Below are 27,392 nucleotides of genomic sequence, written 5' to 3' on the forward strand. Positions count from 1 at the left end.
TGCAAAAGTTTCTATAGGTATGTAAAGAGAAAAAGGTTAGTAAAGACAAACGTAGGTCCCCTGCAGTCAGAATCAGGGGAAGTCATAACGGGGAACAAAGAAAGGCAGACCAATTGAACAAGTACTTTGGTTCGGTATTCACTAAGGAGGATACAAACAACCTTCCGGATATAAAAGGGGTCAGAGGGTCTAGTAAGGAGGGGGAACTGAGGGAAATCTTTATTAGTCGGGAAATTGTGTTGGGGAAATTGATGGGATTGAAGGCCGATAAATCCCCAGGGCCTGATTGACTGCATCCCAAAGTACTTAAGGAGGTGGCCTTGGAAATAGCGGATGCATTGACAGTCATTTTCCAACATTCCATTGACTCTGGATCAGTTCCTATGGAGTGGAGGGTAGCCAATGTAACCCCACTTTTTAAAAAAGGAGGGAGAGAGAAAACAGGGAATTATAGACCAGTCAGCCTGACCTCAGTAGTGGGTAAAATGATGGAATCAATTATTAAGGATGTCATAGCAGTGCATCTGGAAAATGGTGACATGATAGGTCCAAGTTAGCATGGATTTGTGAAAGGGAAATCATGCTTGACAAATCTTCTGGAATTTTTTGAGGATGTTTCCAGTAAAGTGGACAAAGGAGAACCAGTTGATGTGGTATATTTGGACTTTCAGAAGGCTTTCGACAAGGTCCCACACAAGAGATTAATGTGCAAAGTTAGAGCACATGGGATTGGGGGTAGTGTGCTGACGTGGATTGAGAACTGGTTGTCAGACAGGAAGCAAAGAGTAGGAGTAAACGGGTACCTTTCAGAATGGCAGGCAGTGACTAGTGGGGTGCCGCAAGGTTCTGTGCTGTGGCCCCAGCTGTTTACATTGTACATTAATGATTTAGACGAGGGGATTAAATGCAGTATCTCCAAATTTGCGGATGACACTAAGTTGGGTGGCAGTGTGAGCTGCGAGGAAGATGCTATGAGGCTGCAGAGCGACTTGGATAGGTTAGGTGAGTGGGCAAATGCATGGCAGATGAAGTATAATGTGGATAAATGTGAGGTTATCCACTTTGGTGGTAAAAACAGAGAGACAGACTAATTATGTGAATGGTGACAGATTAGGAAAAGGGAAGGTGCAACGAGACCTGGGTGTCATGGTACATCAGTCATTGAAGGTTAGCATGCAGGTACAGCAGGCGGTTAAGAAAGCAAATGGCATGTTGGCCTTCATAGCGAGGGGATTTGAATACAGGGGCAGGGAGGTGTTGCTACAGTTGTACATGGCCTTGGTGAGGCCACACCTGGAGTATTGTGTACAGTTTTGGTCTCCTAACTTGAAGGACATTCTTGCTATTGAGAGAGTGCAGCGAAGATTCACCAGACTGATTCCCGGGATGGCGGGACTGACCTATCAAGAAAGACTGGATCAACTGGGCTTGTATTCACTGGAGTTCAGAAGAATGAGAGGGGACCTCATGGAAACGTTTAAAATTCTGACGGGTTTAGACAGGTTAGATGCAGGAAGAATGTTCCCAATGTTGGGGAAGTCCAGAACCAGGGGTCACATTCTGAGGATAAGGGGTAAGCCATTTAGGACCGAGATGAGGAGAAACTTCTTCACCCAGAGAGTGGTGAACCTGTGGAATTCTCTATCACAGAAAGTAGTTGAGGCCAATTCACTAAATATATTCAAAAGGGAGTTAGATGAAGTCCTTACTACTCGGGGGATCAAGGGGTATGGCGAGAAAGCAGGAAGGGGGTACTGAAGTTTCATGTTCAGCCATGAACTCATTGAATGGCGGTGCAGGCTAGAAGGGCTGAATGGCCTGCTCCTGCACCTATTTTCTATGTTTCTATGTTTCTATATACCAACCTGGACTGGTTGGGATGAACGGCCTGTTTCTGTGTTGTAATTTGAATGTAATTCTATGATGTTACAGTTGAGGACTAAGTTAAATTCACTTGTAAGCTTCTTTTGAAGTGCCTCTTCTGGATGCTGCAGCTAAAGGCTAATAACCTGTTGGACTTGTTTGTCTCTTGGGACTACTTCTATGGCATGAGATGCATGTAATGAGTGACAATTAAGTGCTGCCTTAGTGAGGCTACAAAAGTATGATTGTGGGCTGAAGTCTATGGCCTGAGCCATGTAATCACACCCAGGTATGTGGCTTCACCATGCAAGCGCGCACACAACAGCCAGTGAACTAAATACACCACCAAAAAGACAAAAAAAAACATTAAATTCATTGGAAAATATTTTTAAACCACGCCTTAAAAGCAAACCAAACTTTTTTATTTAGCTCCTTCCTTAACATCTCATCAGCCTAACCTTCAGTTGCATTGCCAAGCAGTGGATGGACTTGATATTGAACTCCGCCATATCTTTTGAGAATCACTGTTCTACAAGGCCTGAAAATCTTTCCCTTAAGGAAGTAGTTAAATAATTGCCTTTCCATCCAAGATATAAACAGGAAGCACAATGCACTCCACTTGAATTTGATCATAATTCAGTTCATGTATTTGACATCTAAAGCTATTGTGATTTTCTATTTTCTGCATTATATGGTTAGGTTTCTTTATGAAGATATCATACACACTTATATTGCAGTTTTCACTTATTCCAAATTGTTTTCTTGTTTTAAAAACTGAAACTTGCATCTTTATTCTCATGAGTTTGGGCTCAAATAGCATTTATCTAACAATGACCTTAAATTGCTTACTGGAGAATGCTCACTGCATCTTCTGCCACTCTGGATGGTGAAAGATACCAGTTGGATCATTTGAAACTGGCTAAGCCATTGTCAGACTTATTTACAAAGAAAATTATATACTGAGCAAAAAAGAAAGACAAAATACTAAAGAGCACAATATTGCTCTGAGAACACTGGAATCAGAGAGGTTATACCTTTTTCAGAAAAGTGCCTTTTTTACAACTTCTTGAAATGAACTTTTTTGGATGACTCAGCTGAGTTTTGAAGTGTTTCTTTCAGGACAAGGAGTTATTCTTAGAATACATGTGCTTCTAATACCCATGGAACCCAGAACTGAAGACTCGCAGCCAGAATGGGTATATTTATCCTGTGAAGCAATTTTGATTGAAGGCCATTTTTTTAAAAAGCAGTAAAGCAAACAATCTGTTCGCATCTGCACACCTTGGTAAACATGAGGTAATCAGATTAGCTGACCTGTTTCAGCACCTGACAATAACTGGAAATTAGATTTTCATCTGGATAAAATGCTGCATCTGCATTAGAAAAGTATGCTCTCCCCATCAAAGGGAATCCTTTATTAGCTACCTGCTTCAAACCGTGTCTCTGCTGTACCATTGTACTTAGCAAAAGAGTAGTCTTCATTATTAACTGTAAGTTACTTGACACAATATACAAATAACGTCAGAAATTTATACTTTTATCACAGCATATCGATTCCAAGATGTCGCCTCTATGTTGACACTGGGGGATAGATGAAAGCTGTGGCTCAGTGGGAAGCACACTTGCTTCTGAGTCAGAAGGTTGTAGGTTGAAGTCCCACTCCAGGGATTTAAGCACATAAATGGAGGCTGACATTCTAGTGCAGTGCTGCACTGCCCAAGGTGCTGTCTTTTGGATGAGATGTTAAACTGAGGCCCTGTCAGCGCTCTCAGGTGGATGCAAAAGATCCCATGGCACTATTTCGAAGAAGAGCAGGAGAGTTATCCACGGTGTCCTGGTCAATTTTTATCCCTCAACTAACATCACGAGAACAGATTATCTGGTCATTATCACATTGCTGTTTGTGGGAGCTTGCTGTGCCCAAATTGGCTGCCGTGTTTCCTACATTACAACAGTGACTATTCCAAAAATACTTCATTGGATGTAAAGCGCTTTGAGGTGTCCCATGGTCGTAAAAGGCGCTATATAAATACAAGTCTTTTTTAATTTCCAGGAAAAAAAAATCTCGGATATAGGAACATCGGCACTACAAGACTAAATAAAGCCTTGTGAAAATGTTTCACCAATTTGGTGCTGTCTGGTCTTAGACTAGCATGCCTCCAGAAAATGAATCTCTGTTTGTCTTTGATGTGCAGGATAGTCGTTATACATCGTTACATTGTGCCTAATGCACAGAAACAGGGCAAAATCTTAAAGTTAGAGCTCGGCCAGTTAGGAGTGAAATCCAGAAACATTTTTTAACACCAGATGGTGGAAATCTGGAACTCACTTCCCCCAAAAAGCTTCAGATGCTGAGACAATTGAAATTTTAAAGACTGAGAGCAATACATTTTTGTTAAGGATATTGATGAATATGGAGAAAAAGCGGGTAAATGGAGTTGAGGTACACATTAGCCACGAATCTGAATCGCCTACTCCTATTTCAGAACTGTGCACCAAGGTTGTGTTTCAGTAGCTTACTGCACGTTGTGCTGCTTTGATTGCTATATTTCTGTGGGTATGTACCTGGGCACCATGTTTCATTCAATCCCGCCATGGCCTCACCCCTCCCTATCTCTGTAATCTTCTCCAGCACCACAACCCCCCGAGATTTCTGCCCTCTTAAGCATCCCTGATTTAAATTGCTCAACCATTGGTGGCCAAGCCTTCTGTTGCCTCGGCCCCAAGCTCCAGCATGCCCTGCCGAAACCTCTCCGTCTCTCTACCTCTCTCCTTTTAAGACTCTTCTTAAAAGCTACCTCTTCCAGCAAGCTTTTGGCCACCTGCCCTCGGTTCTCCTTATGTGGCTTGGTGTCAAAATTATTGTCTTTATGATATTCTTGTGAAGTGCCTTGGGACATTTTACGACATTAAAGGTGCTATGCAAATACAAGTCGTTGTTGTTGTTGTTGAATATTTTGGCAAGATTGTTTATAAAAAAAAATTCATTTTTGGAACTTTGGCGTCAGGCAATTATTGCCCCATCGCTACTTGTTTTTGAGAAGGTGATTGTGGGTTTGAACTTCTGCAGTCCGTGGTCAAGGACCTCCTACAATGCTGTTCCTTCATTATCGTTGGGTCAAAATCTTGGAACAGTGATATATGTCCAAGTCAGGATGGTGTGTGACATGGAGGTGGTGATGTTCCATGCATCTGCTGCCTTTGTCCTTCTAGGTGGTGGATGTCGTGGCTTTGGTAGATGCTGCTGCAGAAGTCTTTGTGAGGTGCTGCCGTGCATCCTGTAGATAGTACACGCTGCAGCCACCAGTGCGCCAATGGTGGCAGGAGTGCCGATCACTGCTTTGCTCTGGATAGTGTCAAGCTTCTTGTGTTGGAGCTGAACCCAGCCAGGTAAGTGGAGAGTATTCCATCCTGACTTGTGCTTTGTAGGTGGTAAAGAAGCTTTGGGGAGTCAGGAGATGAACCACGTGCTGCAGAATGCAGAGCCTCTAGCCTATTCTCATAGCCACGGCATTTATGTGGCTGGTCCAGTTCAGTTTCTGGTCAGTGGTGACCCCCCCCCCACCTCCCTCGCATTGATGATCTAGAGTTTCACGACTGACAACACCAAAGAAGTGTTTTGCATGCACAACAATTTTGGCTTTTTGCTGGACAATCGCTTATGAGGGAGTACTTTCCACTGCAGTAATAACACACAATTGGTTTGACTGTGATGTCACCTCGGTATGATGTAGTTTATGCTTGACATTTATTGATTAATAGCAACTTACCAGTTAGCTTTGATGTCTGTTGCATATTATTCGGCTAAATTAAGTGCTGTGAAAAGTTCATTTAAGGTTCATTTTCGTGAGGGCTCGGTGACAACGATTTTTAGATCTATTTCCTCCTTTCATGTGCGTTTTGATTTCACAACCTGCATCAATGAATTTACATAGAAACATAGAAAATAGGTGCAGGAGTAGGCCATTCGGCCCTTCAAGCCTGCACCACCATTCAATGAGTTCATGGCTGAACATGCAACTTCAGTACCCCGTTCCTGCTTTCTCACCATACCCTTTGATCCCCCTAGTAGTAAGGACTACATCTAACTCCTTTTTGAATATATTTAGTGAATTGGCCTCAACAACTTTCTGTGGTAGAGAATTCCACAGGTTCATCACTCTCTGGGTGAAGAAGTTTCTCCTCATCTCGGTCCTAAATGGCTCACTCCTTATCCTTAGACTGTGACCCCTGGTTCTGGACTTCCCCAGCATTGGGAACATTCTTCCTGCATCTATCCTGTCTAAACCTATCAGAATTTTAAACGTTTCTACGAGATCCCCTCTCATTCTTCTGAACTTCAGTGAATACAAGCCCAGTTGATCCAGTCTTTCTTAATATGTCAGTCCCGCCATCCCGGGAATCAGTCTGGTCAACCTTCGCTGCACTCCCTCAATAGCAAGAATGTCCTTCCTCAAGTTAGGAGACCAAAACTGTACACAATACTCCAGGTGTGGCCTCACCAAGGCCCTGTACAACTGTAGCAACACCTCCCTGCCCCTGTATTCCCATCCCCTCGCTATGAAGGCCGACATGCCATTTGCTTTCTTAACCGCCTGCTGTACCTGCATGCCAATCTTCAATGACTGATGTACCATGACACCTAGGTCTTGTTGCACCTCCCCTTTTCCTAATCTGTCACCATTCAGATAATAGTCTGTCTCTCTGTTTTTACCACCAAAGTGGATAACCTCACATTTGTCCACATTATACTTCATCTGCCATGCATTTGCCCACTCACCTAACCTATCCAAGTCACTCTGCAGCCTCATAGCATCCTCCTCGCAGCTCACACTGCCACCCAACTTAGTGTCATCCGCAAATTTGGAGATACTACATTTAATCCCCTCATCTAAATCATTAATGTACAATGTAAACAGCTGGGGCCCCAGCACAGAACCTTGCGGTACCCCACTAGTCACTGCCTGCCATTCTGAAAAGTAACAATTTACTCCTACTCTTTGCTTCCTGTCTGCCAACCAGTTCTCAATCCACGCCAGCACACTACCCCCAATCCCATGTGCTTTAACTTTGCACATTAATCTCTTGTGTGGGACCTTGTCGAAAGCCTTCTGAAGGTCCAAATACACCACATCAACTGGTTCTCCCTTGTCCACTCTACTGGAAACATCCTCAAAAAATTCCAGAAGATTTGTCAAGCATGATTTCCCTTTCACAGGTCCAAGTCAGCATGGATTTATCATGTCACCTCTTTCCAAATGCGCTGCTATGACATCCTTAATAATTGATTCCATCATTTTACCCACTATCGATGTCAGGCTGACTGGTCTATAATTCCCTGTTTTCTCTCTCTTTTTAAAAAGTGGGGTTACATTGGCTACCCTCCACTCCATAGGAACTGATCCAGAGTCGATGGAATGTTGGAAAATGACTGTCAATGCATCCACTATTTCCAAGGCCACCTCCTTAAGTACTCTGGGATGCAAACCATCAGGCCCTGGGGATTTATCGGCCTTCAATCCCATCAATTTCCCCAACACAATTTTCCGACTAATAAGAATTTCCCTCAGTTCCTCCTTCTTACTAGACCCTCTGACCCCTTTTATTTCTGGAAGGTTGCTTGTGTCCTCCTTGGTGAATACCGAACCAAAGTACTTGTTCAATTGGTCTGCCATTTCTTTGTTCCCCGTTATGACTTCCCCTGATTCTGACTACAGGGGACCTCCGTTTGTCTTTACTAACCTATTTCTCTTTACTTATCTATAGAAGCTTTTGCAGTCCGTCTTAATGTTCCCTGCCCTAATCAAACCCTTTGTCCTCCTTTGCTGAGTTCTAAATTTCTCCCAGTCCCTGGGTTCGCTGCTATTTCTGGCCAATTTGTATGCCACTTGGCTTTAATACTATCCCTGATTTCCCTTGATAGTCACGGTTGAGCCACCTTCCCTTTTTTTATTTTTACGCCAGACAGGGATGTACAATTGTGTAGTTCATCCATGCGGTCTCTAAATGTCTGCCATTGCCCATCCACTGTCAACCCCTTAAGTATCATTCGCCAATCTATCCTAGCCAATTCACGCCTCATACCTTCAAAGTTACCCTTCTTTAAGTTCTGGACCATGGTCTCTGAATTAACTGTTTCATTTTCCATCCTAATGTAGAATTCCACCATATTATGGTCACTCTTCCCCAAGGGGCCTCGTTCAACGAGATTGCTAATTAATCCCCTCTCATTACACAACACCCAGTCTAAGATGGCCTCCACCCTAGTTGGTTCCTCGACATACTGGTCTAGAAAACCATTCCTTATGCACTCCAGGAAATCCTTCTCCACTGTATTGTTTCCAGTTTGGTTAGCCCAATCTATGTGCATATTAAAGTCACCCATGATAACTGCTGCACCTTTATTGCATGCACCCCTAATTTCCTGTTTGATGCCCTCCCCAACATCACTTGTACTGTTTGGAGGTCTGTACACATTCCCACTCGCGTTTTCTGCCCTTTGGTATTCCGTAGCTCCACCCATACCGATTCCACATCATCCAAGCTAATGTCTTTCCTTACAATTGCATTAATTTCCTCTTTAACCAGCAACGCCACCCCGCCTCCTTTTCCTTTCTGTCTATCCTTCCTAAATGTTGAATATCCTTGGCTGTTGAGTTCCCAGCCTTGGTCACCCTGGAGCCATGTCTCCGTGATGCCAACCACATCATATCTGTTAACTGCTATCTGCACAGTTAATTTGTCCATCTTATTCCGAATACTCCTCGCATTGAGGCACAGAGCCTTCAGGCTTGCCTTTTTAACACACTTTGACCCTTTTAGAATTTTGCTGTAAAGTGGCCCTTTTTGTTTTTTGCCTTGGGTTTCTCTGCCCTCCACTTTTACTCTTCTCCTTTCTGTCTTTTGCTTCTGTCTCTATTTTGTTTCCCTCTGTCTCCCTGCATTGGTTCCTATTTCCCTCTGCCATATTAGTTTAACTCCTCCCCAACTGCACTAGCAAGCACTCCCCCTAGGACATTGGTTCCGGTCCTGCCTAGGTGCAGACCATCCGGTTTGTACTGGTCCCACCTCCCCCAGAACCAGTTCCAATGTCCCAGGAATTTGAATCCCTCTCTGCTGCACCACTGCTCAAGCCACGTATTCATCTGAGCTATCCTGCGATTTCTACTCTGACTAGCACGTGGCACTGGTAGCAATCCTGAGATTACTACTTTTGAGGTCCTACTTTTTAATTTAACTCCTAGCTCCCTAAATTCGTCTCGTAGGACCTCATCCCGTTTTTTACTTCTGTCGTTAGTACCTATATGCACCACGACAACTGGCTGTTCACCCTCCCTTTTCAGAATGTCCTGCACCCGCTCTGAGACATCCTTGACCCTTGTACCAGGGAGGCAACATACCATCCTGGAGTCTCAGTTGCGGCCGCAGAAACGCCTATCTACTCCCCTTATAATTGAATCCGCTATCACTATCGCTCTCCCACTCTTTTTCCTGCCCTCCTGTGCAGCAGAGCCCGCCACGGTACCATGAACTTGGCTGCTGCTGCCCTCCCCTGATGAGTCATCCCCCTCAACAGTACGCAAAGCAGTGTATCTGTTTTGCAGGGGGATAACTGCAAAACTGGTTGTTAACATAAATGTGTGGAAATTCTTGTTTTTAACAAATTGTGCCTGGGAGTTGGAGCTTTCTCATCATAATCGATATTGTTTTCAGTGTCAGACAGGATGTTAAATATATTGTGTAAATATTCTCCTATAAAGCTTTTTTCACATAGTTTTGGTAAAATCAAAACCTGTCCTCAACCCATTTGATCTATCTTGAAAGGACTGAAGAAGGATTGTTCTCAAAGTTTATATTAGCGGTTTATGAGGCAATTATGCGACTATATTATTAGCATTAAGTTGTGACTCAGATGCTGATATGTGGAAGACACTACATATTTGGTTATTGATTCATTCCAAAAATACAGTCACGTAGAGCCAAGTCTGCATAACCCATTAAGTTAAGTAATCATACTTGTACCTCCTGAACTCCATTTTAATTCCTTCTAAATAATCCCTAAATTATCCACAAACCTTTTCATAATACACTGTTGTTAAAAGGAGGCACTAATTTGGAATCTTACACTATGACTACCCATCTCCTTTAACTATTACTTGCATGCACAACTTAAAAACTACTTCTGCCACTTTAACAGGCTGATACAATCACATTTTATTTCAGCTTGTGTCACTTGACATGCACTCCTCAACTGCTCACCTTCCCTTAATTTATTCAATCTTGTTGCAGGAGAAATTGGGGTACAATGCCCAGGAGAGGTAAGCCCACAGAGGGGGTGTGCCTAACCTTGAGCACCTCGTGCCCTACGAGGGAGAAGCATGGAGCTTTATGGTAGGCACTGTGCTCTTAACCATGAGAGATGGCTGGTTGTGGGAGATATCGCCAGCACCAAGTTTGTGACTGCTTATACTGTGGCCCTGTGAAGCACCACACAAGCACATGGTTCTACTCCTTACCCTGTCCTCTTAATCCCAAGGGATAATGCTCACCTATTCTTAGTTTCTGTTGTCCTTCCCTGCAGAACCACCACAACAACAGCGGAGTCAGGGATACAGGAGGGGGAAGCTTATCCGTGAGTTCCTGCAGAGACCCTCCTGCCCCGTATTCCTCTGCCCCATGCCATACCTGCTTCTAAGAAGTCCTCGCTGTGAGTTTGGCGGGGGGAGCTGGAAATCGTCCAGTGGTCTTACCCTATCGTAAGAAGTGAGAAGCCCATCCAGGTCTGCATAAGATAGAAAGAACTTGCATATTTATATAGTGCCTTTTATGATCTCAGAACATCCCAAAGCACTTTACAGCCAATGAGGAACTTTTGAAGTGTAGTCACTGTTGACCCTTGGGGCCTCCTTGATAAAGTGCGGCATCCCTACCGACACCTGGGAGTCCCTGGCCAAAGACCGCCCTGAGTGGGGGAGGAGCATCTGGGAGGGCGCTGAGCACCTCGAGAGTCTTGTCGCTGAGGATGTTGTATATGGTGACTATGGATGTACTCTGTGTAGTCACTGTGAGATTGATAAGGTGGAGACTTGTTTACCTGATGTACTATCAATAAGGTTCACACTGTGTATATACATGCAGGCACCACTGGAGGATGCAACTGGTGGAGACCGGGGGTTTCCTGCCCTAGTGGCAGGGCCCTGTATAAAAGGCTGCACACCATGCTTGCAGAGCACTTTGGAGTTTGGAATAAAGAACCAAGGTCATTACAGTTCAAGTACAACACATTGCCTTTGGAGTCATTCATAAGTAACTATAGACATAACAGGGAGCATTCAGAAAACAAGCGCAGACATGCTGCAAACCAGACTCCCCACCCACCCTTTCCTCCAACGACTGTCTGTCCAACCTGTAAATCCCGTATTGGACTGTTCAGTCACCACTTTGAGTGGAAGCAAGTCTTCCTCGATTTTGAGGGACTGCCAATGAATGAATGTATGGAAACATGGCAGCCAATTTGTGCTCAGTAATGAAATAATGGCCAGGATGCCGGGCGAACTTCCGGTTCCTCTTCGAATACTGCCATGGGATCTTTACATCCACCTGAGAGAGCAGACAAGGCCTCGGTTTAATATTTCATCCAAAAGATAGTGCCTCCAACGGTGCTGCACAGAAGTGTCAGCCTGGATTATGTGCTCGAGTCTCTGGAGTAAGACTTAAACACACAACCTTCTGACTCAAAGGCAAGAGTGCGACCCATTGAGCCAAGGCTGACACCTAACGATGTAGGCAGAATGGCAAAATAAACATTGCAAAAAGTGAGGTTCCCATCTGCAGAATTTACAAATGGAACTCTCCACACTTTCTTCAGGCTCCCCAAGTGCTTTGTAAATTACCCCAAGTGCTTTGTAAGCACAAAAACAGGAAACTTAGCTGTAGCACCACTGTCCCTGAGCACAGTGCATTCAAATGAGGTCACGTGAAACTCAATGGATGGATCACTGGAAGGGCCATAATCACGAGTGAATTCGGGGGTGATCCATTTTGAGGCAGAAATTCTATCATTTAAAAAAAAAAGTGTCTTGCCCTGAATGTATGCTGAAATCACCGCCAAAAATGGCATGTCACTTCTCCACCATTCTCTTCAGTATTTATATCTTACCTGATGATCGGCAAAGCTTTGGAAGAAAATCAGCTTTTGTATAAGTTTCTGAGGGGGCTTGACGAGGTAGATGCAGAGAGGATGTTTCCCCTCGTGGGGGAATCTAGAACTAGGGGGCATAGTTTCAGAATAAGGGATCGGCCATTTAAAATGGAAATGAGGAAGAATTTCTTCTCTGAGGGTCGTGAATCTTTGGAATTCTCTGCTCCAGAGAGCGTTGGAGGCTGGGTCATTGAATATATTTAAGGTGGAGATAGACAGATTGCTGAACGATAAAGGAGTCAAGGGTTATGGGGAGAGGACAAGGAAGTGGAGTTGAGGCCATGATCTTACTGAATGGCGAAGCAGGCACGAGAGCCCAAATGGCCTACTCCTGCTCTTATTTCCTATGTGCTTATGTTCTTGTGTTTCGTAGACTTCTCAATGTGATGGTTGTATATGGGTGGTGCAGAACTCGTCCACCAGACAAACCCTAGCTATTAATTAGACTGCACTGAAATTGGAACAGTTGAGGGGGGTCCATGTATTTATGTCAAGAAGACGCCTTTCATATCAGTGTTGATGTACCAACATATACTCTGATGGGTCAGCTATCAGAGAAATAATGCAGTTCCCAGTCTGCAGGCTTGCAAGCGCAAACATTTCAAAGGAACCTTGTGCAGTCAAATAAAGTCTGATCTCTTTCGTTTCTGATACAGGCAATAAAATGAGCCTCTCACTAAAACCGTGGACATATCTGGACAGTTTTATATTTTTAAAAATGTGTTTGCTGGCTGTGCGTGACTCTGTCAAGGCCATCTTTATTGCCTATCCCTGCTTGCCCTGAGGTGGTGGTATGGCTTGCTAGGGCACTTCAGAGGACAGTTAGAGTCAACCACATGCTGGTCAGTCCTCTAACATAGAGTAAAGGGCTCCATTTTGGCTAAAGTTAGCTGAAGCTGGTTTTTAATTTACACTTGTATAACTAAGCATGACAAACCTTGTTATTACCTGTAGCTTGCGATGTATTGGTGGAAATCGAGATCATTCAACCAGTCTCTCCAGGGAGACTGTTGCCGGTCAGTTTGTTCCCTCTTGTATAATGCCCTGTTTTGGTCAGATAGATAATGACGAGCCATACTCCCCATGTATATCGGTAAGCGTGTTCGAATGACAGCCCTCACAGGCTGATCACAAAGATGCAAGATGCTTGCATTTTACAGTGCTGCTCAGTTAAATCATAAGCTGCATTTGGTCTTTTCTATATGAATTTATGTTTGGGAGTTGGGGATGCTTTAAAGCACATTAGTTCCATGAATGTTAAGGACAGAGCTCTTGAAATGACGCTGTGCACTGCATGAACACAAAATGGGCTTCCAGACGACAGCTTTATTCACAGGCCGTGATTCTCAGGAAATCCGGAACACATAGACCATGATTTTCCATCCATGCTTATCAATGGACAAAAAAACGTGTGCTGCGTATCAATGATTTTCGACGAGGCACTCCCCAGTGGAAGTGCTAGATCATAAAATCACGCCTTGTGTGTCAATCCGTCTATTAAAATAACAGAGAAAGAGATATTATGCACAGGAATTTGTATGATATTTGGATAGTGTACTCTCAAAGGTAGGCTGCTTTTTGGTGTTGAAAAAGGAGCTAGAGTTAAAGCGGTACTGGTTTAGGGGAGATAAACAGCATGAGATGCACTGTTTCTGGTGCTGCATTATATGAGGTAATGCAGTTTATGTGCCACTCCAAGTAACATGCTGTCACCTAATACTGCTGAGATGCAGTGACAGTTCGGTTGTGAATGCTGTTTCCAACACTCTTCCTATATTTTTCCTTTGATGTTGTCACAACTGTCTGAGCTGTCAGCTGCGTTTTGAAATTGTAATAGCAAAACTTGAATGCAGAACAAATCATGAACCTTTGGAGATGTCAGCTGCAGTCGCGTATATAAAATTAGATTGAGTGCTGCATTTTGCCTCGAGATGCTTTTCTGTTTGCTTTAATGCGAGATGAAGTTTGCACTAACATTCTTGCATTTTATCCTTGGAGTTCTGGAGTGGTTTAATAGAAGCATTCTTTGGTTTCTTGGAGCTACTTTTTTAATTCTCGAATCATAAAAGCAATATTACAGGCATAGAGAGAATCAGTGTTCGTTTCATCGTTTGATGTTTTCAGAAAGCCTTCAGCAAATGCAGCTTAAAAATGAAGACATCAATGAAAAATTGTCCATAAAGATATTATCACTGATTGCAGCCCCCAGAACACCACAGCTTTAGTATCGATAGAGATGATGATGTCTCTAAGAAATGGATTCATCAATGTGGTAAAATAACAACTCATACTTGTATAGCGCCTTTAACATCGTAAAACATCCCAAGGCACTTCACAGGAGCGTTCTAAAACAAGATTTGACACCGAGCCATATAAGGAGATATTGGGGCAAATGACCAAAAGCTTAGCCATAGATTAATTACTTGGACTTGGATGTACAGGTGTTTAGGTAACACTTCAGGAACCGGACCTCGTCGGGGTGAAATGTGCCTGCACTGTCTCAGTTGCTTTTCAACCGAGACCACCTCTGGTTTTCTAATGAGTCGAGTTGGGTAGGTCTTAATTCAACATCAGGTCTTTGGCCCCAAGTTTCCACATGATTTGCTCCTGATTTTTAGGAGCAACTGGTGGAGAACGGAGTATCTTAGAAATCGGAATTCTCCACATTTTAAGTTTGCTCCAGTTCTAGTCAGGTAGAACAGTTTCACTTTGGAACAGAATTTTTTTTTCAAAAGGGGGCGTGTCCGGCCACTGATGCCTGATTTCAAAGTTTCCACAGTGAAAACGTACTCCAAACTAACTTGGAATGGAGTAAGTGAAGATTTTTGTACGCTTGAAAAAACCTTGTCTACACTTTAAAAAATCAGGCGCAGGTTACAAATTAGGCGTCGGGAACGAGGTGGGAGGGGGAGGGGGGGGAAGTCATTAATTCTACAATCAATCCTTAATTATACTTATACAAATATTATACAAATAAATCCAACCTGAATAAAAATTTATAAGCAAAGAAAAGATTAAATAAACCATGTTCCTACCTGTGTGAAAGTGCTTCAGGCAGGCCTTTCAGGCAGCGGTGTGGCGTCAGTGTCTCGACGGCAGGGGCAGGCAGCAAGCAGTCTTCGAGCTGAGCTGCAGTGCTTGAGGCAGGCCTTCATTCTCTTCGTGGCTGGCCGCGAAGAAGCAGCACCGGACGGACCCGAGGCCATTCGGCCATGAGATATCAGCGGCATCAGTGGCTGGCCGGCAGCCGAAGAATCAACGCAGGACACACGCAGCTCATTAAGGTTCTTGAGGCCATTCGGCCACGCTTTAGGGGCGGCGTCAGTGGCTGGCCGGCAGCCAAAGGTACAGCAGCAGCCTTCGAGCTGTGAGGGGGACTGAGGCCATTTGGACAGGGAGAGGCAGCCACATCGACAGTTTTATATTTAAATCTGCAGAATGGGTGCTGCATTGTCAACACAACATATTATGCAATGGTTTGCCATCAATTCACTGCATAGGAGAGAATTGATTAGAGCTCATCGCACCAGGAACGTCGTAGCCCGTAGATTGATGGGCAGGAGACCTTACCCACGTCGACAATATCGAACCAGGCGCTCGTTCCTGAACATGAGCGAGGCTGATTGTGTGAAAAGGCTGCATTTTCGCAGAGAAGTTGTCACTGAGATCTGTGATATGGTGAGAGCAGATTTGCAGCCCAGAAGCAGAAGGACAACTGCCTTGTCTGTTGAAGTGAAGGTAACAGCTGCACTTTCTTTCTATGCCTCGGGATCGTTTCAGGCTACAACTGGAGATGTGTGTGCCATCTCTCAACGTGCAATACATGCCTGCATTTACCAGGTCACGGCTGCACTTTATGCGCAAAGGAATGACTTCATCAATTTCCCAATGACCGCACAAGCGATCCACGAGAGGGCTGTGGGCTTCTTCAGGATTGCCGGCTTCCCAAAGGTACAGGGCTGCATTGATTGTACCCACATAGCCTTGCGAGCACCTGTGGAGGATTCTGAGCAGTACTGGAATAGGAAAGGTTTCCACTCCATCAATGTGCAGCTCGTGTGTGACGACAAGCAGCGCATCATGTCAGTCAATGCGAGATACCCTGGCAGCACCCACGATGCGTTCATCCTACGCGACAACGTTCTATCTGACATGTTTGAGCAGCAGCCAGAAGGGCAGAGCTGGCTACTGGGAGACAAAGGGTACGGCCTGACCCACCTGGCTCATGACGCCCCTACGCGTGACACGGACAGAAGCTGACCGTCAATACAACATGGCGCACATTGCGACGCGCAGCATCATTGAGAGGACCATTGGCCTATTGAAACAGCGATTCCGATGCCTGGACCATTCCGGAGGACAGTTGCAATACTCTCCTCAGATTGTCGGTCACTTCACTGTTGTGTGCTGCATGCTTCATAACTTAGCCATCATGAGGCAGCAGGAGCTGGTAGTGGAACCCGAAGACTGACGTGAGGGTCCAGTGCCTGATGATAGTATTACGGAAGACCAGGATGTGGATGATAACGACAATCAGGAAAGCATGCAAGTGCCTGATGCCGGAGCACGAGGTCGGAGGAGGGCCGTCCATCGTGCCCCTTTAACGATTGCTCGAGACTTGCGCCAGCAGCTCATCCGTGAATGCTTCAACTACTGATGCCTGAGGGCTCTGCGACCACTTTTGCGCATGGACATGTTTATTCTTTGCAGTTGTTCCTACGTTGTGTTGTGTTAATGGAACATGAAACAGTTTTAATGAAAAAATATTTTATTGAAAAGTTAACGTCACTCGAATAAAATATTTGTTGTATCAAACTATACTTTTTAATATGACTCTTGAAGATCACTTAAAAACTTTAAGATCACTTATAAACTTGTAAAGTTACAAAACACTTTCTATGTGAAAAATTTTACACTCTAAGATCACTTACACTTCAAGATCACTTTTTAGATGCAAAATTAAATAATTTACAGAATGTGAGAGCATTTACACTAAGATCACTTGAAAACCCTGAGATCACTTATATGTTGTAAAGTTACAAAACAATTTCAATTTGAAAAACGCTACTACAGCTACATCAAGAACAAGAACAAAAGCAGCAAAGAAAGGCTGCAACCATGTCTCATCCATATCTCAGTGAATGTTCACTTCCTCATGGGGGTGTCATTTGATTGGCTGGGCTGTGTGCCCTTATTGCAGCAGCTACCTCAACCAGGCCCTACCTGACGGTCTGTGCCGACACTTGCATGCCCTCCCTGACGGCCTGTGCCGTCGATTGCACTCCCTCGGACATTCCCTCCCTAAGTTCCCGTGTCATTACTGCTATTTCTCCCATCAGGACCATCAACTCTTCACCTAATGCACTGACACCACCGATGAGTGATCGGCTAAGCTCATTGGTCTCCATACCCAATGCCACAACCTGAGCCGCATGTGTTGCACGCTGCATCTCAGGAGAGCGTGTCTCCAATCTCCTCCTCCTCTGCCTGGGTCTGCCTCGTGGCACCACTACACTGGGAGGCGCGGGCACAGACGGTGGGATGCTCGGTGTTGCAAGCGGCACCACTACACAGGGAGGCGCAGGCTGGGACTGTGGGACGCTCTGTGTTCCAGATGGCAGAACTCGAGGGAGAGGCTCGGGCTGGAACGGTAGGACGCTCGGTGTTCCAGACGACAGCACTCGAGTGCGAGCCGTGGGCTGGGATGTTGGAAGAATGGGTGTAAACTGCTCCATGATATCAGCAGCAACACTGGGACCCGAAGCGTCGGAATCAAAACCATAGTAGGTGGAACCAGAACCTATGCGAGAGGGAGGCGCAGGCTGGGACGGTAGTGCACTGACTGTAGAAAGCTGCATTATATCAGCAGCACCACTGGGACCCGCAACATCGGAAGCGAAACCATGATGCATTTTCAGGACTTGCCCTCTTCCTCGTGTGCGGGCCCAGCTTGTGCTGTACCGATTGCTTTACTCCATGTCCGACTCATCATTGCAGCTACCCTTTGTTCCAAGGGTGTCAGTGGATGCAGATTGGGCATGCCTCGTCCTGTCCGAGTTGCCTCCCTTTTGTTGTGGGCCAATTTCTTCTGCAAAGAGTAAAATATAACTTTTTACAGAGTGTGTCAGTCTGTAAGGTGGGACAGACAGATAGCCAGGTTACAATTACGATTAAATTAAAAATGGGAAATATTAATTACACGAACTACTTGACCAAGGTCGTGCCATTTCTTTTTACACTGCCTTCCAGATCTCATGGTATGCACCACTGCGCAGTAATCTTCTGCAACTTGGTTCCAGCATTTCTTCTTTTCTTTAGGTGGCACTTTTATGCGACCTCTGTTGCTGATATCAAGCTCCTGCCATCTCTGCTCAATTACGTTGACTAATATCTCCACTTCCTCATGCAAGAAATTCTTTGTTCTTGGTGGACGTTGATCCATTGCAAAGTTGAATTGGCACTCTTATTTCTCCAAACACAGTGTCCTTAATTTGCAGGCACCGGTTCTGCAAGTTTAGCAGTGAAAAGCTGAACTCACTGATTTCAGCAGGTGATTTATTGAGCAGTGCTGCTAACAGCACTCCCTCACACACAGAAATATCAAGAAAATTGAAATACAAGCCTTTGCAGGGGTCCAAGAAACAAATCTTCACTTTTTCTGCAGCACTTTTAAAAGTGGCCGAGTGCCAATGTTTACTTCAGACTGCGCATGCGCGAACGCTCCAACGCGCATGCGCAGGGGTGCCGGCACCAAGGAGCCTCATTTCAATTGTACCCGCCCCCTCCTACTTACAAAATCGGCGCGAGTGGTAGGCTCCGCCCCCTGTGCGCCGCGCCAAGCAGACATCGAGCTCCAAGGAGCTCGAGAATACCGCACATTTTTTTCAGCGCGAAAAACAGGCGCCCAGCTCTGAGGTGCGCCTTTTTCGCCGCGTGTGGAAACTTGGGGCCTTTATTTCTCAAGCATACGCACAGAGAGCCTTTCTCGACCGCTCGAGGAATACAGAAATGGTTACATTCTTATACCGTTCTTGGTCCCTGTCCACGTGCTCCTGAGGGCGGTCCCCAGGGCGTGGCTCAGTCTTTTTCCTTGATTATATTATAGTTGCATATCTATCGATAGTCAAAGGTCCTTGGCTTGCTTTTAATTCATTTAGTATGTCTAAGCTTATTTACCTTGTTTGCCCACCAGACTCCACGTTTTTGAGCCGTTACCTCAGAAATAGCAACAGTGGCAGTTTGTTAATTAGATCAATATCCTATCTGCGTTCTGCAACTAGATCAGTATTTCCCTGACAACTTTCTTGATTGAATTTCCATCACGCTATTTTCCTACAACAGGACACAATTTCAAAGTTTGCAGATCACACAAAACTTGAAAGTATAATGAACAGTGAGGAGGATAGTGATAGACTTCAAGAGGACATAGACAGGCTGGTGAAATGGGCAGACATGTGGCAGATGAAATTGAATGCAGAAAAGTGCGAAGTGATACATTGAGATAAGAACAAGGCGAGGCAATATAAGCTAAAGGGTACTAAAAGGGGTGTATGAACAGAGATCAGGAGGTACATGTACACAAATCGTTGAAGGTGGCAGGGCAAGTTGAGAAAGCAGTTTTAAAAAAGCATACGGGATACTGGGCTTTATAAATAGAGGCATAGAGTACAAAAGCAAGTAAGTTGTGATGAACCTTTATAAAGCACTGATTCAGCCTCTACTGGAGTTTTGCGTCCAATTCTGGGCATCGCACTTTAGGAAGGCCGTGAAGGTGCAGAAAAGATTTACAAGAATGGTTCCAGGGATGAGGGACTTTAGTTATGTGGATAGACTGGAGAAGTTGGAGTTGTTCTCAGAGCAGAGAAGGTTGAGAGGAGATTTGATAGATGTGCTCAAAATCATGAGGGGATCATGAGGGGACTAGATAGCGAGAAACTGTTCCCATTAGTGCAAGGGTCGAGAACCAGAGAATACGGATTTAAGGTGATTGGCAGAAGTATAAAAGGTGGCACGAGAAAAACAAATTTACGCAGCGAGTGGTTAGGATCTGGAATGCACTGCCTGAAAGGGTGGTGGAGGAAGACTCAAACGTGGCTTTCAACAAGGAATTGGATAAGTACCCAAAAGAAAAACATTTGTAGGGCTATGGGAAAAGGGCGGGGGAGTGGGACTAGTTGAGGTGCTCTTGCAGAGAGCCGCATGGGCTCGACGGACCAAATGGCGGCCTCCTGTGCTGTAACCATTCTAGGGGCCCAAGTTTCCACAAGAAAAAAAACGGGTGTCCCTCCGAGCTGGGCGCCCGTTTTTCGCGCCTAAAAAAAATCCTCGGTATTCTCCACCTACTTACAGGTCCTCTGGCCCTCGGCACAGCCAGCACGCGCTGTGGGGGGGGCGGAGCCAGGTCCCGGCGCTGAAAACAGTGCCGGGACCTCTGCACATGCGCGCTACAGTCGGCACGCAAGTGCAGTAGCTCCAGGCGCCGAACTGTGTGGGAGGGGCCTGAAGCACGCAGCCCCTAGCCCTGGCCCAATGGCCTCACTGGGGCTGCGTGAATGAGGCTCCTCCCACGGCCAGCTCCTGCTCCCCGCCCAACCAGACCCAACACTCGCGCTCTCTCTCTCTCTCCCCCCACCCCCCCCCGACCAGACACCCGAGACCCGCTCTTCCCCCCCCCCCCCCCCCGACCCGACACCCGCTCCCCCCCCCGCCCCAACCTGAGACCTGCTCCCCCCCGCCCCGACCCGAGACCCGCCACCCCCCCGACTGACCCGCCCCGACCCGCGCTCCTGTTCCCCGACCCCACCCACCCCCCCCCGCCCTCTCCTCTCTCCTCTCTCTCTCCTCTCTCCTCTCTCCTCTCTCCTCTCTCCTCTCTCCTCTCTCCTCTCTCCTCTCTCCTCTCTCCTCTCTCCTCTCTCCTCTCTCTCCACTCTCTCTCTCCTTTCTCTCTCCACTCTCTCTCTCCTTTCTCTCTCCACTCTCTCTCTCCTTTCTCTCTCCACTCTCTCTCTCCTTTCTCTCTCCACTCTCTCTCTCTTTCTCTCTCTCTCCTCCCTCTCTCTCTCTCTCTCTCCTCCCCCCCTCTCTCTCTCTCTCTCTCTCTCTCTCCTCCCCCTCTCTCTCTCTTTTTCCTTTTCCCCCCCCCCTCCCGTTCAGCGGCACGCACGCTGCAGAATTCTCCCTGGCTGAAGCACTTTCACACAGATAGGAAGATGGTTTATTTAATCTTTTCTTTGCTTATAAATGTTTATTCAGGTTGGATTTATTTGTATAATATTTGTAGAAGTATAAATAAGGATTTATTATAGAATTTAATGACTTCCCTTCCCCCCCCCACCTCCCACCCACCTCGTTCTGGACGCCTAATTTGTAACCTGCGCCTGATTTTTTTAATGTGTAGAACAGGTTTTTTCAGTTCTACAAAAATCTTCACTGGCTCCATTCTACTTTAGTTTGGAGTACATTTTCACTGTGGAAACTTTCAAATCAGGCGTCAGTGGCTGGACACGCCCCCTTTTGAAGAAAAAATTCTGTTCTAAACTAGAACTGTTCTACCTGACTAGAACTGCAGAAAAAAAAATGTGGAGAATTGCGATTTCTAAAATAGTCCGTTCTCCACCAGTTGCTCCTAAAAAATCAGGCGCGAAACTTGGGCCCTATGGTTCTATGATTGTATGATTCTAGGTAGTTTTCAGAAGCGCCTTAATGGAAGGGAGAGGCTTGGAGAGGCAATTCCAGAGTTCAGGGCCTTTGCAGCTGAAGGTACAACCGCTAATTAAAATCGGGGATGCTCAAGAGGCCAGAATTAGAGGAAGGCAGATATGAGTGTTGTGGGGCTGGCGGAGATTATAGAGATGGGGCGGGGCGAGGCCATGGAGGCATTTGAAAACAAGGACACCGAAGCAATTTTGCCCCAACAAATCAACCTATGAGCTACAAAAAATGAGGACCCAATAATTAATTTGTTCGATTAGGAATGAAGCAATAAGAAAAAAAAAAAGAGAAGGCTGATTCACTGCTGCATTTGTTCATTTAACTACTTCAAGATATTTATCTTTAACCTCGTTGCCTTTGGGAAAATTTTGCTGTCAAGTTGGTAAAAATCTGTTTGCATGTAATTGGGTTCCAAAGGCTTTTGAGTGTGTTTTTTCCAATGTTCTGTAGTTTTACAGTTCAACAATTCAACAAAGAAATCTAAAAGTGAAATCTGAAACAGCAGTCATCAAAACCTATAAGTGTTTGAGAAATGTAACATTAAATGAGTGCAGGAATTGGAGCAGAAATATCAAATGAGTGCAGAAAATCTTTAAATAGCCCCTCTTTTGAGACAAATCAAAACATCTTCACTTTGAACAGAGTGGGAAAAAAATGGATAATGCAGTTATCATGAAATCGCCACCCACTCATTGTGAAAGCTGGAGCTGCTCAGCCCGTGAGGAGAGTGGAATGTGTCTTGCAAATCAATAGTTGCATCTCTGGTCACAAGTCACTAATTTTCAAACAGTTTTCAGGTATTGTAACCTTTGCAGATCTCTTATAATGCAGAAACTCTGAACGATGTAATTGTTACTTTCAAACCAGCTTCTCTCCCAAGTGCCACAACCCTGTGGAATTATGTGACATAAATATCTCAAAAATGATCTGAAGGCTGCTGCGAGGGCAACATATCCCGGGCATGTTCCATTGGAAATGTACAATGGAGTCTGTCTGTGATTTGTGGAGGTCATAAAACTCTTGACTCAATACTAACTGAAAATTTAGATTGAATATGTGGTGCCCTACAGTACCATTAACTCATGAGAGATAGTCAAATTGCTCAATGAGAAAATGTTATGCTTTGCAATATTTTTTCACATAGAAAAGCATTTAGATAAGAGCACAATTGCTGTAGGAGATTTGTTACATACCTTAAGAAGCAGGCCACAAGGGGTTTGCAAATCAGATTCTCTCACTTTACCGCAACTCTTGGACTCTTCAGATACCTTAAGTCCCACAGCTCTGACTGTTGAAGGATCGATCGAAGATTGAAATTATTTGTAGAGATTTATGGAAGATTTGCATATAGTAGATAGCTTTACAGAGTCACAGTGGGGCTGAAAAGCAACCACATAACCTCCTGTAATCTCTGGCTTGAGCTCAGAAAATTGATTTTACATGCTTAACTTGACAAGCACACATGCTTTTAACAGCCATTCCATGTTTTGTAACACTTTTTTTCTCAAACGTACAGAAACGTGCCAAGGGCCAAGTGCTGTTTGACCTGGTCTGCGAGCGCCTCAACCTGCTGGAGAAGGATTACTATGGGCTTACATTCTGTGACTCTGAAAGCCAGAAGGTGAATTATGTAATTCTACTTATTGCTAAATGCGTTTATGTTTTCCTTGATCTTTTGAGCAATACTGTCAATCTGCCATACATTAATGCAGCATACACACCCATCAAATGCTATTACCATCATTGAATCCCTCCCAGAAGCATCCTGGAGAGTCACCATTGGCCAGAAACTGGCCATGTTAGTTCTGTGGCTATGAGAGCAGGTCAGAAGCTGGGTATTCTGCAGCGAGTGACTCACCTCCTATCTCCTCAAAGCCTTTCCACCATCTACAAAGCACAAGTCAGGAGTATGACGGAATACTCTCCACTTGCCTGGTTGAGTGCAGCTCCAACAACACTCAAGAAGCTCGACACCATCCAGGGCAAAGCAGCCCGCTTGATTGGCATCCCAGCCACCACCTTAAACATTCACTCCCTGCACCACCGGCGCACCGTGGCTGCAGTGTGTACCATCTATAGGATGCATAAGATACACCCCTACCACAGAACATCCTGACTTGGAAATATATCCTTTCTTCATCGTCGCTGGGTTAAAATCCTAGAGCAGCACTGTGGACTGCAGCGATTCAAGGCGGTGACTCACCACCACCTTATCGAGGGCAATTAGGGATGGGCAATAAATGCTTTCCTTGTCAGCATTGCCCACATGATTGTTAGAATGAATAAAAAGATATTCAGAATTGCAGTAATAGTCCTGCTATCGTGCACACACAGCTGTCGCATTGGGGAACTGTTATGCGTGAGATCAGTTCACAAAGCACATGGGTCTGTTCTTCAGAAAGAAGTTTGTAAATTGATAGGTGCGTTTACATTCCTGGCCTATCCCTTTAAGGACACCCAGTCTAATTACTGTAAATACGAATATCGTTGGGTCAATTAAAGTTAATAATGTGGAAATAAGTTTGCAGACCCAGTCCCTTTCTCCATGTTTATGTACATCATTGTTTTCGACCTTTCCTTTTGCTTCTATATCCATGATCTGCTGTCTCACAGCTTATTATCATACCCACAGACCCTTTGGCCAACTCCAGCCCACCATCTTGCATTAAGCATGTTGACTCCATTGTCATCACTCCACTTAAGCCAAATCCTTGCTCTCTTTAAAGCCCACTCTATACATATTTTATTATTTCGACTAATACTTGGTATTCAATTACTGTGATCTCAAAACATAATTTGCTTTGTGAAAATCACAAAGTCCAGCTAATAATCCTTGATTCATAAGTGGTGGGCCAGCCTGAGTTCGAGGTGGATCAGCATCTGAAATTTGAAAATACCATTTTAAAGACTCCATGCCAGAGCAGTCACTGGCTTAAGCAGCATTGTGCAAGACAAGCCATATAAGTGCAGATTATGTTTGTACATGTCTCCTGGATGTGTGTGATGTATGGTCAGTCACAGCTGGCTTCAATCTGGGGCAAAATTTAAAGAGTTTGAGCTGCTGGATAATTGGACATAACATTGGATGGTTATATATATTTAGGGACTGTTGGCGTTTCTTCATGAAATACAATTCCGATGATTTATTACCCAAAATGGCAATTCAGCCCGAGTAAAACCTTGTGGAAAATACCTCACTTGGATTTTGGAAACTCTCTCACCCCTCCCATCCCAACCTACCCAATCTTTTTGATGGACTGAATTCCAAATCATTGAAAAAAAATGATGTTAAAAAAAGAAATAAAGCAAGCCTCCCCAGACCACAATATAACACATGTCCCAATCCAGTTAGCAGGGATTCCAGACACTGATCAACCACTAGGGGAGTCTGACTTGATTTAACAGACCGAGATATATGCTGGAATTTTTAAGTGTTTGGTCTGCCAGGAGCGGGGAGGCCCGTTAGGGCGCAGGAAATCCGGAAGTCTGGGTTTGCCCACACGCTGTAGGGTGGGGAGAGGGCATTTGATCCCGTGGCGGGGGTGGGCTGCTGATGGTGCAGGAACTTGGGGGGCCTGGAGGAAGCACTCCTACTCCTCCCGGCCCACAAGAAGTGCTCCATGAGGCTGTCCTTGCCTCGGTGCAGCTGCTGGGAACACCGAGGCCAGGGAACACCGAGGCCAGGGAACCCTGGCCGGACACAGTTAAACTTGCCTCATTTATAATAGTTAAACTGCCAACCCACCTTCTGGGTAATCTTCCCTTCAGTTTTGATCCCCCTTCCCATGAGGAAGCACTTAGGCTCTGCTCGGTGTCCCTCGCAATGACACGCCTGACGACATTTAGAAAATCGCTCGCACAAAACGCACATAGAATGTGTGACACCGTACCTGGGAACAGTAATATTCTGTGTACTGCACCATTTATAACGGAACAGAAAACAATGCAAAGCTTCATGACAACTGTAAGTGCAGCTTGCCTTGGAAAGATTTATTTGTAATTATGCATGCGAATAATTGGTGCGAATTCATATAGGACAGAAAATCAAGACTGAGAAGAAATCTGCTTAAAAGAAGTGATTATAAATATAGAGATTTATCTATTGGTGAATGTACATTTCACAGTACCCATGAAGGCTTTAGAATATCATTTCACTTAGTCATGCATACGTTTGGTTTCTCAAAATAGCAAAAATTTGCATTGCTATTTTCATGAAGTCAAATAATCAGAACTATTGTGGACATTAAGTTAGAAAACTGCATATTTGAATACTTGTGTGGTTTTAAATTTGAAAAATGCATGTTTCTAATTATTGTTATGCTGTAATTTTCCCATCAAAAAACGGGTGGGTTTGGAGCGTGGGCCAGTTAAATTGTTAAAAATGTGAAACCCGACCTGATCGCGCCTCCAACCCGCCCACTTCCAGTTTTGCCGGAGGAGGGATGGAGAGCCGATGACCAACCTGCTCCCAGGGGGTGTTACCTCAATTTGAATATTGTCATGGGGCTGGAATCCTCCTTTTTTTTTTTCCCCTCCATTTTGTTTTTAACTTCTTGTGGACGGGTTCCACACAATTCGTGAAACCTGGCAGTTAAACAGAGGCGGCAAATGTTGCATCCAGGAGAGTTAGGTGGCTTTATACCTACCTCCTGGATCCAGGGTCCCTAACCAACCCACCACCACGAGGCTCTGATGGCCTTCGCAGGCCTCCCCTGCCTCCCCACCCCCAGGCCTCCCTTCCACCTGCTCCTCCCCCGGAGGTCTCGCATTCATATTGGGCTCTGCCGGTAAAATCTGCAGTGCCTGCGGGAAGCCTGGCCTCTCGGGTTTCCCGTCCGCCTTGGATCCCACCCCCAACCTGCTTCCCGGAACAAAATTCCAGCCAATGTGTGCCACAGTTTTTTCATTTTTAAAGCGTGTGTCTCAGACTATGACTCCTTGAAGTTATCACAGTACCTGTGTCTTTTATTACAGCGGCAGGCCGTCCTCTTCATATTTTCGCTGTTCAGTTTTTTTCCATTTAGTGACAGCATAGAAATGATAACTCTTGCTTACAGCCTGATAACTGACTCCATTTTACATTCTGAGTCGAACCATTTTGACACTGAGTAATAAGTATACATTAATGAGACTACTTGGCAATGACAGTTAAACTTAAGGGCCTATAATTATGTATTTAATTATGAACTTTATAAATGTCACTTGCAACTTTAGATGTTATTAACAGTTGTAATGTAATTTGGGTAGCAGGCAATGTTACATCTTCTTCAATGTATGAATGTTTGGGTGCATAAAAATATGTGCTGTCTTTTTCTATTTTCAGAATTGGCTGGACCCTTCAAAAGATATAAAGAAACAAATTCGAAGTGAGTCTTTTATGCCTCCTTCTCGGAAACAAACATTAATACCATCCATTTACTTAAGAATCTGTACTGAGCAACACATTCAGGTTTTACTGTGTTTCATCAGCTTTTAACTTTTGGCCATGAACTGAATTTGGTGTGATTATTATCGTATGCAGCAAAGCCCACAGTGTCATCTTTCTTATTGCCATGTCTCTAACTGGCACTTTCATTTAAAGTTATTATTCTCTGCCCTTCTAGATTTGATGAGT

The 27,392-nt window shown here is 44.8% G+C and overlaps 1 protein-coding gene across 17 annotated transcripts in view; it reads left to right on the plus strand.

Annotated features, from left to right (window-relative positions):
* The window catches only part of LOC139277579 (band 4.1-like protein 1), a 298,694-nt gene that overhangs the window by 184,872 nt on the left and 86,430 nt on the right, over positions 1-27,392 (plus strand). For all 17 annotated transcript variants that reach the window (XM_070896228.1, XM_070896234.1, XM_070896233.1 and 14 more), the window contains exons 4-5: positions 23,295-23,399; positions 27,102-27,144. In XM_070896228.1, the coding sequence (XP_070752329.1) occupies positions 23,295-23,399; positions 27,102-27,144 (148 nt within the window). The remainder of the gene's footprint in view (positions 1-23,294; positions 23,400-27,101; positions 27,145-27,392) is intronic.

This window comes from Pristiophorus japonicus, chromosome 12 (genome assembly GCF_044704955.1).
Source record: "Pristiophorus japonicus isolate sPriJap1 chromosome 12, sPriJap1.hap1, whole genome shotgun sequence".
NCBI classification, from domain to species: domain Eukaryota; kingdom Metazoa; phylum Chordata; class Chondrichthyes; family Pristiophoridae; genus Pristiophorus; species Pristiophorus japonicus.